The 14838-nt window shown below is 43.6% G+C and overlaps 1 protein-coding gene across 1 annotated transcript in view; it reads right to left on the bottom strand.

Moving 5' to 3' along the window:
• The window catches only part of FHAD1 (forkhead associated phosphopeptide binding domain 1), a 68339-nt gene that overhangs the window by 35966 nt on the left and 17535 nt on the right, over positions 1 to 14838 (bottom strand). Inside the window, exons 8-15 of the mRNA XM_067472872.1 lie at positions 13722 to 13852; positions 12489 to 12554; positions 12299 to 12403; positions 10526 to 10633; positions 7481 to 7555; positions 5377 to 5529; positions 3863 to 4058; positions 2362 to 2546 (exon numbers count right to left, since the gene is read on the bottom strand). Coding sequence (XP_067328973.1) covers positions 2362 to 2546; positions 3863 to 4058; positions 5377 to 5529; positions 7481 to 7555; positions 10526 to 10633; positions 12299 to 12403; positions 12489 to 12554; positions 13722 to 13852 — 1019 coding nt within the window. The remainder of the gene's footprint in view (positions 1 to 2361; positions 2547 to 3862; positions 4059 to 5376; positions 5530 to 7480; positions 7556 to 10525; positions 10634 to 12298; positions 12404 to 12488; positions 12555 to 13721; positions 13853 to 14838) is intronic.

The following is a 14838-nucleotide window of genomic DNA, read 5'->3' as shown; positions in this document are numbered from 1 at the left end:
CTTGCTCCCTCCTCCTCCCTGTGGCTTCCTCTCACATATTTATACATGGCTATCATATCTCCTCTCAGCCTTCTCTTCTTCAGGCTAAACATGCCCAGCTCCTTAAGCCGCTCCTCATAGGGCTTGTTCTCCAGACCCTTGATCATTTTAGTCGCCCTCCTCTGGACACATTCCAGCTTAGAGTCAATATCTCTCTTGAATTGTGGTGCCCAGAATTGGACACAATATTCCAGGTGTGGTCTAACCAAAGCAGAATAGAGGGGTAGCATTACTTCCTTAGATCTAGACACTAGGCTCCTCTTGATGCAGGCCAAAATCCCATTGGCTTTTTTTGCCGCCACATCACATTCCTGGCTCATGTTCCCCTTCCTCCCCATGAGGACTCCAAGATCTTTTTCACACGTACTGCTCTCGAGCCAGGCCTCATTGTCCCCCATTCTGTATCTTTGCATTTCGTTTTTCCTGCCAAAGTGGAGTATCTTGCATTTGTCACTGTTGAACTTCATTTTGTTAGTTTTGGCCCATCATCTCTCTAATCTGTCAAGATCATCTTGAATTCTGCTCCTGTCCTCTGGACTATTGGCTATCCCTCCCAATTTGGTGTCGTCTGCAAACTTGATGATCCTGCCTTCTAGCCCTTCATCTCAGTCATTAATAAAGATGTTGAACAGGACCGGGCCCAGGACGGAACCCTCCTGATGGCACTCCACTTGTCACTTCTTTCCAAGATGAAGAGGAAGCATTAGTGAGCACTCTCTGTGTTCGTCCACTTAACCAATTCCAGATCCACCTCACCGTAGTTTTGCCTTGCCCACATTGGACTAGTTTCCTTGCCAGAAGGTCATGGGGGACCTTGTCAAAGAAGGCCTTCCTGAAATCCAGGTACGATGGACCCTGGCCGTCAAGAGTTTTAAAGGTCAGAACTAGCATCTTATATAGACCACAGTACTCAGTTGGAAGTCAATGTCATTGTTGCAGCACTGGAGTTCTATGGCATCTCATGGGCGTTCTTGTGAGTAGCCTGGCTGCCGCATTCTGAACAATACGGAGCTTTCGGGTCATAGACATCGGAAGGCCCACATACAGGCCGTTGCAATAGTCCAGCGTAGACGTGACCGTGGCATGGATGACTGTTGCCAGAGCCTCGTCAGATAGGGAGGGTGCCAGTTGCCTCGCTTGTCATAGGTAGAAAAAGGCCTGTTTGCTGGCAGCAGCCACCTGAGCTTCCATTGTCAGCTGCGAATCCAGGACGACACCCAAGCTCTTAACAGTGGTCGATGGAGAGAGGGTGGCACCATCGAAGGTGGGCAACGGAGGAGTCAGACCTGCCGGGCGGCCATGCCAGAGAATCTCAGTCTTCGCTGGGTTCACCTTCAGTCTGCTAGCACGTAGCCAGTTCGACAGAGCTTCCAGACATCGGGTGAAATTGTCTGGAATTGACGTTTCTCCAGGCTCCAAACGCAGAAGGAGTTGGGTATCATCTGTATATTGGTAGCAGTCCAGACCGAAACTCTGAGCCAAACTAGCAAGGGGTCTAACGTAGATGTTGAAGAGAAGAGGAGAGAGAATTGCACCTTGGGGGACCCCACATAGGAGGGGGGATCTATCAGAGACTTGATCCATGTACTCCACACGTTGACTCCGGTTCCGGAGAAATGAGTTGAACCAATTGAGGGCCTGACCGCGAACTCTGGACATGGCAAGACAGTGAATCATTAGATCGTCCATCTGATAGACACTCTGATGGCAGAATGAAAAAGGAAAGCACTCCCCTCCTCCAGGAAGAGGTGGAGGAGGGGAGTGCTTTCCTTTTTCATTCTACCATCAGAATGTCTATCAGATGGACATGAGTAAGAGACTTGACTCTAAAAGACCCTGATTGAGGTTGAGAAAGCAATTCAACTGGGGCAAACAACACTGATTGACAGCTATAAATAACCAGTCATTCCAACTATATATAAACAGGGTAAAAAGGCAGGATTAAGCATGATACAACAGTTTAAATCTTGCAACTAACAGTTCTATACATAGGTGGCACCACAGCTGGCCTGGATGATCTACTGATGGAACAAATCAAGAACTTTGGCCCAAAAGCAAGGCGCTGGCTGCTGGAGCTGATGAACAACTGCACGGTATAACTGTATAGGCTGTACATACAATTTAATTCAAAGGCTGGTTTCAGCCTGTGTCTAGAACAGGATGATGTCTTATCCTGGCTAACTACAAAAGAAACATGGGGAAGGCAACGTCCCACAATCTTTGTTTGATCAATTTAGATGCCAAATCGAAACCCAGGTGAGTGGAAGGGGATGAGGAAAGGTTAAGAGAGAAGGCTACTCCAACCCCGAGTCCAACTTCTACCTTTTGGTGCTCCTTCTCAGCTTCCAGAAGGTCCTTCTCTTTGCCTTGGAACTCCTCCTGGAGTTGGTCCTTCAGCTCCTTCAGCTTCTCCTGCAGGAAGGTCTCCTGAGATGCCTCAACCGTCTGAAGCCGGGCCATGGTGTGGTGGTGATGGTCCCACAGCTCCTTTATGTAGGAGGACATTCCTGACAAGTAAAGGAGGTCTGGTTTCATTTCACTCCTTTGCCAAATGGAGATGAAATCTCACGTCAAGGAAACACAACCCATCTCCACTGATGCCCCAATTCCAGGTCTCAAATTTGGTTATTTATTTATCTATCTACTAGCCGTCCCCTGTCACGCGTTGCTGTGGCCCACATGGGGCTTCTGTGTGGGAGGTTTGACCCAATTCTATCGTTGCTGGGGTTCAGAGTGCTCTGTGATTGTAGGTGAAAAATGAATCCTGGCAACTACAACTCCCAAATGTCAAGATTCTATTTTCCCCAAACTCCACCAGTGTTCACATCTAGGCATATTGAGTATTCATGTAGAGTTTGGTCCAGATCCACCATTGTTTGAGTGAACAGTGATCTCTGGATGTAGGTGAACTACAACTCCAAAACCAAAGGACACTGCCCAAGAAGGAAAGGGAGAAGGAAGGAAGGAAAGAGATAGAGAAGGAAGAAAGGAGAGGAAGAGGGAGGGAAAGAAAAAGGAGGAAGGAAAGTTAGAGAAGGAAGGAAGGAGAGAAGGAAAGAAAAAAGGGAAAGAAGGAAGGAAAGAGGGAGCGAAAGAAGGTGGGAAGATGTAGAGAAAGAGGGAGGGAAGGAAAGAAGGAAAGAGAGAAGGAAGAAAAGAGAGACAGCAGAAGAGAAAGAAAAAGGGGGAAGGAAGGAAAGATTATTTATTTATTTATTTATTTTGCTTCATTTCTATACCGCATTTTTCAGCCCTTAACAGGCGACTCAATGCGGGAAGGAAGGAAAGAGATAAAGAAGGAAGGAAGAAGAGAAGGAAAGACAGGAAGGAAGGAAGGAAGGAAGGAAGGAAAGAGGGAGCAAAGGAAGGGGGGAAATGTAGAGAAAGAGGGAGGGAAGGAAAGAAGGAAAGAGAGAAGGAAGAAAAGAGAGACAGCAGAAGAGAAAGAAAAGGGGGAAGGAAGGAAAGAGATAGAGAAGGAAGGAGAGAAGGAAAGACAGGAAGATATGTGCGTCTAAGAGTTAAGAAACATTGAGACCGTCAAGCTTCTTCTATACTTCAATAAACTTGTATATAAATAAAAATGTGATGTTTGTTTGTGGGATTAACAGAACTCAAAAACTCCTGGACGAATTGACACCAAATTTGGACACAAGACACCTCTCAGGCCAACGAGTGACCATCACTCATAAAAGCACTGGAAAACACAGAAGAAGGAACTTAAAAGCCAAAAAATACATTACAACGGATGCACAAAACCACACACACACACACATATGCATATACACACACAAAACCCATATGAAAGGAAGTTCTCAAGAACCTTTTTCACAGGTGGGCAGATCCAACTCCAAGTCCTGAAGGAGGCCTTCCGTCGCGTCCACCCAGTTCAACAAACCACCCAGGATTTGGACCGTTGCGGCTTGGACGTCTGAAGCCGGTGGGGTCAGGTTGACGTTCTGAAGATCGGAGAGCTTCTTCTGCAAACTGTGGCTGCAGTAGGGAGTTTGCAAGAAATCCTAAGAGGGGAAATAGAGGAAAGGACAAACGTTTGTTTGTAGGAGAACTACAACTCCCAACTTCTTGAGACAACTCCTAAACCCTGCCAGTATTCAAAGTTAATCATGTTGGGTTTGTATGCCAAGTTTGGTCCAGATCCATAGTTGGTGGGATGAACTATAATTCTCTGGATATGGGTGAACTACAGCTCCCAACATCCTAAGTCAACAACTCACTTCCTAAACCCTGCCAGTATTCAAAGTTGGTCATGTTGGGTTTGTATGCCAAATTTGGTCTAGATCCATAGTTGGTGGGATGAACTAGAACTCTCTCAATGTGGGTGAACTACAACTCCCAACATCCTAGATCAATAATTCACTTCCTAAACCCTGCCAGTATTCAAAGTTGGTCATGTCGGGTTTGTATGTCAAGTTTGGCCCATATCAATTGTTGGTGAGATGACCTATAACTCTCTGGAAGTGGGTGAACTACAACTCCCAACATCCTAGGTCAATAATTCACTTCCTAAACCCTGCCAGTATTCAAAGTTGGTCATCATGTTGGATCTGTATGTCAGATTTGGTCCATATCAATTGTTGGTGAGGTGAACTATAACTCTCTGGAAGTGCGTGAACTACAACTCCCAACATCTTGAGCTAATTTTTCTTCCCAAGCTTTGTCAATCTTCAAAGTTGGTCATGTTGGGTCTGTATGCCAAGTATGGCCCATATCCATGGTTTGCAAGTCTATATCCATTGTTGGTAGGATGAACTATAACTCTCTCAATGTGGGTGAACTATAACTCCCAACATTCTGAGTCAATTTTCTCCCTAAACTTTGCCAGTATTCAAAGTTGGTCATGTTGGGTCTGTATACCAAGTTTGGCCCATATCCATGGTTTGCGGGTCTATGTCCATTGTTGGTGGGATGAACTAGAACTCTCTCAATGTGGGTGAACTAGAACTCCCAACATCCTGGGTCAATTTTTCTTTGTGTGATGTGCGTTTCTTGCAAAGAAACAACATCATAATGTCCTTTTTTATTTGGTACCAAATCTTTTTTCTTTTATTCAGAGAATTTAGTCCATTGACGTTGTTTGAAAACAACAGTTCCTTCTTCCGATCCCGAATGGTCCATTGCCGTGTCTGAATAGAATGCGTAGTTCTTTGGTGACGTCTTTCTTCGCCTCTTCCTTCTCTTTCCCAGAAAGAGCCAACTAAAAGTTTGGTCCATATCCATGGCTGGTGGAAGTCACAGTTCTCTCCGGAATTGGGTGAACTACAACTCCCAACAGCCAAGAGCAAGTAATCTGAGACAAGTGTGGCTTTCTGGTGGTACCTGAACTCCTTCCAAGGCTTTCTTCAACCTCTCAATGTTTTCGGACACTTGCTCCATTTCGGATCTTTTGACACGCATCTCCTCCCTCAGCTCCATTTCCTTCCGGCAATATTCCGCATTCGTGGCTTCGATGTGCTTGATCTTCTCCACAATCTGTTTTTCAGGAAGGAGAAAGCATAATAATAAGGGATAACAACAACAACAACAACAACAATATAATAATAATGCAATCGAACTGTCTTCTCGCATGACTTGAGTACGTTGACAACAAGGTCACACTAGAGTGAATGTTCTTACGAGTAAACATTGTCAATCAAATCCACGAATAACCATGGAAGAGACCTCAAGGAATATCCAGTTTAACTCCCATCTGTCTTGAAGGAAATGCACAATCCGATCCCTCCCAAAGGATAGCCATCCAGCACTTACTTAGTAGTAATAATGATAAGAAGAAGGGATAACAATAATATATTGAATAGTAATAATAATAATATGTAACAGGGATAACAATAATATAATAATAATATGTAATAGAGATAATAATAATATATTGAAGGAATAATAATATTCCTTCAATATGTAATCCCTGTTTCATATTAATAATAATAATAATAATAATAATAATAATAATATGTAACAGGGATAACAATAATATATTGAAGGAATAATAATAATATGTAAGAGAGATAATAATAATATATTGAAGGAATAATAATAATAATATGTAAGAGGGATAATAATAATATATTGAATAATAATAATAATAATAATAATAATAATAATATGTAAGAGGGATAATAATAATATATGGAAAGAATAATAATATTCCTTCAATATGTAATCCCTGTTACATATTATTATTAATAATAATATAACAATAATATATTGAAGGAATAATAATAATATGTAAGAGAGATAATAATAATATATTGAAGGAATAATAATAATATGTAAGAGAGATAATAATAATATATTGAAGGAATAATAATAATATGTAACGGATAAGAATAACATATTGAAGGAATAATAATAATATGGTGTAACAAGGATGATGATGATGATAATAATAATAATATATTGAAGTAATAATAATAATGCTAATAATAATAAGTAACAGGGATAATAATATATTGAAGGAATAATAATAATAATAATAATAATAATAATAATAATAATAATAATATTGAAGGAATAATAATAATAACAACAACAACATGTAACAGGGATAACAATAATATATTGAAGGAATAATAATAATAATAATAATAATAATAATATATTGAAGGAATAATAATAATAATAATAATAATAATAATAATAATATGTAAATATCTGATACTCAGGACGTATTTTCATTCACTGGATCAAATTTGGCACAAATACTCGATATGCCCAAATTTGGATACTGGTGAGTTTAGAGGGGATTGATATTGACATTTGGGAGTTGTTGCTGGGATTTATAGTTCACCTACAATCAAAGAATATTCCGAACTCCACCAGTGATGGAATTGAACCAAATTTGGCACACAGAACTCCCACGACCAACAGAAAATACTGGGTTTGGTGGGCATTGACCTTGAGTTTGGGAGCTGTAGTTCACCTACATCCAGACTCAAACAATGACGGATCTGGACAAAACTTGGTACAAATATTCAATATGCCCAAATGTGAACACTGGTGGAGTTTGGGGAAAATAGAGCTTGACATTTAGGGTTGTAGTTGCTGGGATTTATAGTTCACCTACAATCACTCTGAACCTAACTCATAATGGATCTGCTCAAAACTTGACACACTACCTACATGGACAACATTGAATACTGGTAAGGTTGGGGGGGGGGGGGCTGTTTTTGAATTTTGGGAGTTGTAGTGCACCAACACCAAAAAGGAAGAGGACAGCTGGATTGTAGATCTTCAGCCTTCTCTACTAAAAGAGTTCCTAAGATCATCAAAAATATATTTTTTTCTGTTCGTCTTCAATGACCTCTCTGAAACCCCCCTCGCGACCCTCCCAGGGGTTGCAACCCCCAGGCTGAGAAACATTGTCGTAGAGATATACGCTGTATAGTATTTTCTAAACGAGGGTTATTCATGATTCTATGATTACCTGCTGCTCAGTCACCGAATCCTCGGGAAGTTGAAAAAACAGTATTTCGGTGATTTGGTGCCTAAAGGACTGCGCCTGGGGTAAGGGAAAGAATAATCTATATATATATTAGGCCTGGGTAACAACGCAAAAATTTGTTTCTAAAATCGATTTGTAATTGGGGTGTTTTTTTGTTTCGATATTTAAAATAATTACAAAATTTTCCCAAAAAAAAGTTCGGTATTTACGAAATTTCGTAAATATTTACAAAACATTTTGTAAAGATGGCGCCCTTTTTAAAAAATATTTTTTCAATATTTTTTAAATTTAATTATTAATTTAGCAGAATAGGGAGGAGAAATTATTATTAAGGAGGGAAGGCAGGCACTCACTCTGGCGGACCCTCTCGCTCGCCGCTCGCTTACCGCTCGCCCTCTCGCTCGCCCTCTCGCTCGCCGCTCGCCCTCTCGCTCGCCGCTCGCCCTCTCGCTCGCCGCTCACCCTCTCACTCACCCTCTCGCTCGCCGCTTGCCCTCGCCCTCTTGCTCGCCCTCTCGCTCGCCGCTCGCCCTCTCGCTTGCTGCTCGCCCTCTCGCTCGCCGCTCGCCCTCTTGCTCGCCGCTCGCCCTCTCACTCGCCCTCTCGCTCGCCGCTCGCCCTCGCCCTCTCGCTCGCCCTCTCGCTCGCCGCTCGCCCTCTCACTCGCCCTCTCGCTCGCTGCTCGCCGTCGCCCCCTTGCTCGCCCTCTCGCTCGCCCTCTCGCTCGCTTGCTCAGCCGGCGCCGAGAGAGGAGAGCTCCCAGCAAGCCAGGCGGCCATCTTACGTATTTCCGAAATGGACGGAAATACAAAAATTTTTGGCGCCTGCCGTTTCGATATTTAAAAACACTTCCAGGTTTAAAAATAAGTTTTGTAATCATTTCGTAATTCAAAAATTAACGAATTTTTTAACGAATTACGAATTAACAAAACGAATTGCCCAGCCCTAATATATAAAAATGCTCTGGGCGTCGTGAGTACCTTAAAAACAAAAGAACCAATGAACGAAATCACACCAAATTTGGCAACAAAACGTCTCACAACACAAGGAATGACCATCACTCAAAACATTATGATTTTGTCATTTGGGAGTTGTAGTTGCTGGGATTTATAGTTCCCCTACAATCAAAGAGCATGCCGAACTCCACCAATGATGGAATTGAACCAAACTTGGTACACAGAACTCCCTTAAAGGCCTTAACCTTTAAGGCCTTATATGGTCTGGGGTCGGCGTACCTGAGGGCCCGGTTATCCCCCTACTCCGGTCTGAAGACCAAAATCTGCTTGCAGTCCTTAACATCCAGACCTATCATTTGTCATCTACTAGGCCTTCTCGATCGTGGCCCCTTATTTATGGAATGCCTTGCCGGTCGAAACTCGTACCATCCGAGACCTACTTGCTTTTCGGAAAGCCTGTAAAACTTTTCTTTTCCGGCAAGCTTTCGACGGGTGAACAACCCGGGCTATGCCTGTTCTCGCTGCCTATTGTGATTGTTATGGTCATTTTAAAGCTAATTGTATTGTTTTAATCTGGGAGTATACAAGTTGAATAAATATTTATTTATTTATTTATTTACTTATTTACTGCACTTGTAGACCGCCGTTCTCAGCCCTAGGGCGACTCACGGCGGTGTACAACATATAAAAAACAATTTACCATAAGGCAATTACACAAACAACAACAACAACATCACTATTAATACTACAATTACACTAAATCATTCGCGACGTCTCATCATAGAATCACAATCCAGTCTCGTTTTCCATACTCCATTCCAATCATCATTGCCAATTGTCGTAGCACTTAGTCAAACGCCTTCTCAAACAACCACGTTTTTAGTCTCTTGCGGAATGTCATGAGGGAGGGCGCCTGTCTGATGTCGACAGGGAGGGTGTTCCACAGCCGGGGGGCCACCACCGAGAAGGCCCTCTCCCTCGTCCCCGCCAGGCGTGCCTGTGAGGCAGGCGGGATCGAGAGAAGGGCCTCCCCGGACGATCTCAAGGTCCTCGTGGGCTCATAGGCCAAGATGCGGTCAGACAGGTATTTTGGGCCGGAACCGTTTAGGGCTTTGTAGGATAGCACCAGCACCTTGAATTGGGCCCGGTAGCAGATCGGCAGCCAGTGGAGCTGGAACAACAAGGGGGTTGTGTGCTCCCTGCGTCCCGCTCCTGTTAGTAACATGGCTGCCGCGCGCTGGACTAGCTGGAGCTTCCGGGCCGTCTTCAAGGGCAGCCCCACGTAGAGAGCGTTGCAGTAGTCAAGGCGGGATGTGACCAGAGCGTGTACCACCGTGGCCAAGTCAGACTTCCCGAGGTACGGGCGCAGCTGGCGCACGAGCCTGAGCTGTGCAAATGCTCCCCTGGTCACCGCTGAAACCTGGGGATCCAGGCTCAACGATGAATCCAGGATCACACCCAAGCTGCGAACCTGCGCCTTCAAGGGGAGTGCGACCCCATCCAGCACAGGCTGTAACCCTATGCCCCATTCGGCCTTACGACTGACCAGGAGTACCTCTGTCTTGTCTGGATTCAGTTTCAATTTGTTCGCCCCCATCCAGACCGTCACAGCGGCCAGGCACCGGTTCAGGACCTGGACAGCCTCCTTAGTAGCAGGTGGGAAGGAGTGACAGAGTTGGACGTCATCTGCGTACAGATGACACCGCACCCCGAAACTCCGGATGATCTCACCCAGCGGCTTCATGTAGATATTAAACAGCATATTAAACAGATATTAAACTTATTTAAATAAATAAATAAGTGCTGTTTTAATTAAACTGTTCGATAAAACTGGGAGTTTGATTCATCTCTACCTAAATAAGGCAGAGCCCTGGCAACGTGACAATAGATGGGTTACATGATACTCACCCCTATTGCGCTTCAGTATTTATATTTATATTTCTAATGTACTAAACGTACCAAGTTGGTATGAAACTCTGACTTTTACTTCCTGTGCTGGTCGATGTCCGAAATAATTGATTTGATTTGCTCCCCTTGCTTATTGCAATCTACGTGTCGCTTCCGCCCGTACCTGTGTCACAGCCAGATCCATGTCTGACCTGATGAGCCGCTCCCGGCGCCCCATTTCTTGCAGCTGCTGCAGTCTCCATATGCACTCTTCCCGCAGCGCTCCTTCGGCCTGTAACAAAGGAAGTCGGGACTTTCTGAAACTTTGGCAAAAACAGCAATGGTTCCCTTTGTTTATCTTATTTATTGGGGAATAATAGAAAGCCCTATGGTCTGAAGGGTCCCCCAAAGGACATCTGGTCCAACCCCATTCGGCCACAAAGGAAGACACAATGAAAGCCCTCCCAACAAATGGCCATGCTGCCTCATAGATATTAGTAGTTTTACAGTCATAGGATCCTATGGTTGGAAGAAAGTTCAGAGTTCCCCCGACTCTGGAACTCACTACCTGGAGAAATTAGGAAAGCCCCTACCCTAGAAACCTTCAAAAAGGACCTTAAAACCCGGCTCTTCCGCTGCACCTTTAGAGAGTAGGTATACAATCCCACACTTCTGCTTAGCTTCAGTGTTCTGTCATTGGAGTATATGTTGTCCCTCCTTCTGTGGGAAAGTCTGATTCCACAACTCCCGCTATAATGAGCTCTCCTCCGCAAATAATCTGTCTCTCTCTTATCTCGCCTGAGTTTTAATTAATTTTAATTATTATTATTCCAGGCAGAAGGGAGTTGGACTAAATGTCCCCTGGAAGTCTCTTCCAATGTTAGGATTCCATGCAGTATTACTATTATTATTATTATTATTATTCCTGGCAGAAAAGGGGTTGGACTAGATGGCCCCTGGAAGTCTCCTTCAACTCTAGGATTCCATGCATCATCATCATCATTATTATTATTATTATTATTATTATTATTATTATTATTATTATTGTTATCATTGAAGGCTTTCATTATTATTATTATTATTATTATTATTATTATTATTATTATTATTATTTCTGGCAGAAGTGAGTTGGGCTAGATGGCCCTTGGAAGTCCCTTCCAAACTCTATGATTCTATGCATTATTATTATTATTATTATTATTATTATTATTGTTATTATTATTATTATTCCTGGCAGAAGGGGGTTGGACTAGATGGCCCTTGGAAGTCCCTTCCAAACTCTATGATTCTATGCATTATTATTATTATTATTATTATTATTATTATTATTATTATTGGCAGAAAAGGGGTTGGACTAGATGGCCCTTGGAAGTCTCTTCCAATTCTAGGATTCTATGTAGTATTTGTCAGAGATTGACGATACCCAGCGGAAGGAATGCTGGATCAAGCAGACACTGAGTTGCAAAATAAGGACTCTGCAGGCTTTGAGTGACAAAAGAAACTAAGTTTACTAAGGACATACATCAGACACGTCTTTCTACAGCGAGCTACAATTCAGAAACTAGTCAAAACCGAAAGCCTCTGCACATCTGCTTATCTTCTCTTGCTGAGACCGGCAACTCCCTTCTGTTCCCAGCAAGAACAAACCTTATCTTACTTTTCTCAAGTTCACTTAATCACGGCCTCAAAGTATAAACATTTCTGCATGGCATTTTCAATTCACAGTGGCATCCATCTTGGCAATACATAGAAGCACATTTCAAACACATACATAACTAAATTAATCCTGACATCATCATCATCATTATTATCATCATCATCATTATTATTATTATTATTATTATTATTATTATTTCTGGCAGAAAAGGGGTTGGACTAGATGGCCCCTGGAAGTCCCTTCCAAACTCTAGGATTCTATGAATCTAACAACAAAAATGGGAGAAAACAAATCATTTACCTTGCTCTTCTGGGCCAGCTGTTTGGCCAAGGCGTCCTGCTCTGTTTGGGACTTTTTCAGGTCGTCTTCCGATCGCTTCGCTTGGAGCTCCAGCTCCGAAATACGCTGCAAATGGGAAAGCGTTGGGAGACCCAATTTGCGTTATCGAGTCTACACATGCAAAGTAACAAGACAGTAAAGGCAAACTCACATTCTCGTAGGCATTTGCTTCTCTGTCCCGGAGTTCACGTTTCATTTCCTCTTTAATCCTCGAACACTGCAATGAAAGGTTAACGGAGGAGAACTCGATCAGCCAAGAAAGGAAGACTCTGTGGGACCTTTAGTGTTGTTGTTTGTGTGAAATTGTACGCTTGGGGTCTGGCTAAGGGCCTATTAAGGTCTGTGTTTAACAATTCACACACCCAACCATGAAGATTACTATACCCTTAAATGATTTTACTACCTGCTCCTCGGAAAATGCTATATATTGTATTTTATGCCCATGTTACCTTCTTTATATTGGCATGACAAGTAGATCTGTTAAGGTCAGAATCATGGAACATAATTTGTGTTTGTTTGTGTTTGTTTTTTTATGCTCATGCAATGAATGGAGTATGAGTAAAGAAGGATGGTGAGTATGGACGAGTGAATGAATAGAGTACGAGTGAAGAAGGATGGTATGAATGAGTGAATGAATGGAGTATGAGTGAAGAAGGATGGTGAGCATGAACAAATGAATGAATGGAGTATGAGTGAAGAAGAATGGTGAGTATGAACGAGTGAATGAGTGGAGTATAAGTGAAGAAGGATGTTGAGTATGAACAAGTGAATGAATAGAGTATGAGTGAAGAAGGATGTTGAGTATGAATGAGTGAATGAATGGAGTAGGAGTGAAGAAAGATAGTAAGTATGAATGAATGAATTGACTATAGATGAAAAAGGATGGTGAGTATGAACGAATGAATGAATGGAGTATGAGTGAAGAAGGATGGTGAGTATGAATGAGTGAATGAATGGAGTATGAGTGAAGAAGGATGGTGAGTATGAATGAGTGAATGAATGGAGTATGAGTGAAGAAGGATGGTGAGTATGAATGAGTGAATGAATGGAGTATGAGTGAAGAAGGATGGTGAGTATGAATGAGTGAATGAATAGAGTATGAGTGAAGAAAGAGTGAATGTCTCAAGTAGATTTGACATTTCCCCTTTCGGTCTGCATAATATACCTATTACAAAGCCTAGTACTGGAGTCTGTGTGTCAACTTCTTCCTCGGGATGTACCTGACGCACACAATCCCACTGAAAATGGATCAAAGAACATTCACAAAGTTTTTGTGACATTTGTTAAAGCCTAAACTATGGACCATTTGTTTACATAAGTAAAAGAGGGGGACAATCCACTAGATGTGTTGAATCCACACAGCGTCAACACAATTGCCAGTCACCTGGGCAGACACACGAGCAAGTTGGTTGTCCTTCTCCCGGATCTCCCTCCTCAGTTTCTCGGCGTCCGTTTTGAGCTCCTGGATCCTCTGGTCCTTCACGGTCATGTCCTTCTGCAAACTGGTCACCAGCCCTATGGGATGGGACACCAGAAATTCAGAGGGGTGTTGCGAGGACAAAACACTCTCCACAAGGGAAGAGAAAGTTTGCTTGCAAATGCGCTTGCAACGCTGGTGGGATCGCGAGCAGGGCCTCTCCGGATGAACGAAGGGAGTGTGTGGGTTCATATATGGAGATGTGGTCACGCAGGTAGGCAGGTCTCAAACCGTTTAGGGCTTTGTAGGTAAGCACCTGCACCTTGAATTGGGCTCAGTAGGTAAACGGCAGCCAATGGAGCTCCTTAAACAGGAGGGTTGACCTCTCTCTGTAAGGAGCACCAGTTAACATCCTGGCCACCGCCCGCTGGACCAGCTGAAATTTCCGAGCCGTTTTCAAGGGCAGCCCCACGTAGAGCCCATTACAGTAGTCCAGTCTAGAGGTGACCAAGGTATGGACCACCCTGGCCAGATCAACCTTTGAGAGGTACGGTCGCAGTTGGCGCACGAGTCTCAATTGTGCAAAAAGCCCTCCCGGACACTGCCGACGCCTGAGCCCCAGGCGTAAGCGATGAATCCAAGAGGACTCCCAAACTGCGGACCTGTGACTTCAGGGGGAGTGTAACCCCGTCCAGCACAGGTTGCCACCATATACCCCGATCCGGTTTGCGATCAACCAGGAGGACCTCTGTCTTGTCGGGATTGATCTTCAGCTTGTTCCTCCTCATCCAGATAGACACAGTGGTCAGGCACTCGTCCAGCACTCGAGGGGCCTCCTTGGAATTGGGTGGAAAAGAGTAGTAGAGTTGTGTGTCATCTGCATAGAGGTGGCCCCCAACTCCAAAACTCCGGATGACCTCTCCCAGTGGTTTCATGTAGATGTTAAAAAGCATGGGAGACAAAATAAAGCCTTGCGGGACCCCACAGGTCAAAGGCCAGAGGTCTGAGAAGGCATCTCCCAGCTTCACCATCTGGGATCGACCCTCCAGGAAGGACCGGACCCACGACAAAACCGTGCCCCTGA

The sequence above is a fragment of the Anolis sagrei genome, chromosome 13 (assembly GCF_037176765.1).
Source record: "Anolis sagrei isolate rAnoSag1 chromosome 13, rAnoSag1.mat, whole genome shotgun sequence".
NCBI lineage: Eukaryota > Metazoa > Chordata > Lepidosauria > Squamata > Dactyloidae > Anolis > Anolis sagrei.
The sequence above is the reverse complement of the archived record's forward strand: the minus strand, read 5'-3'. Positions and strand labels throughout refer to the sequence as shown.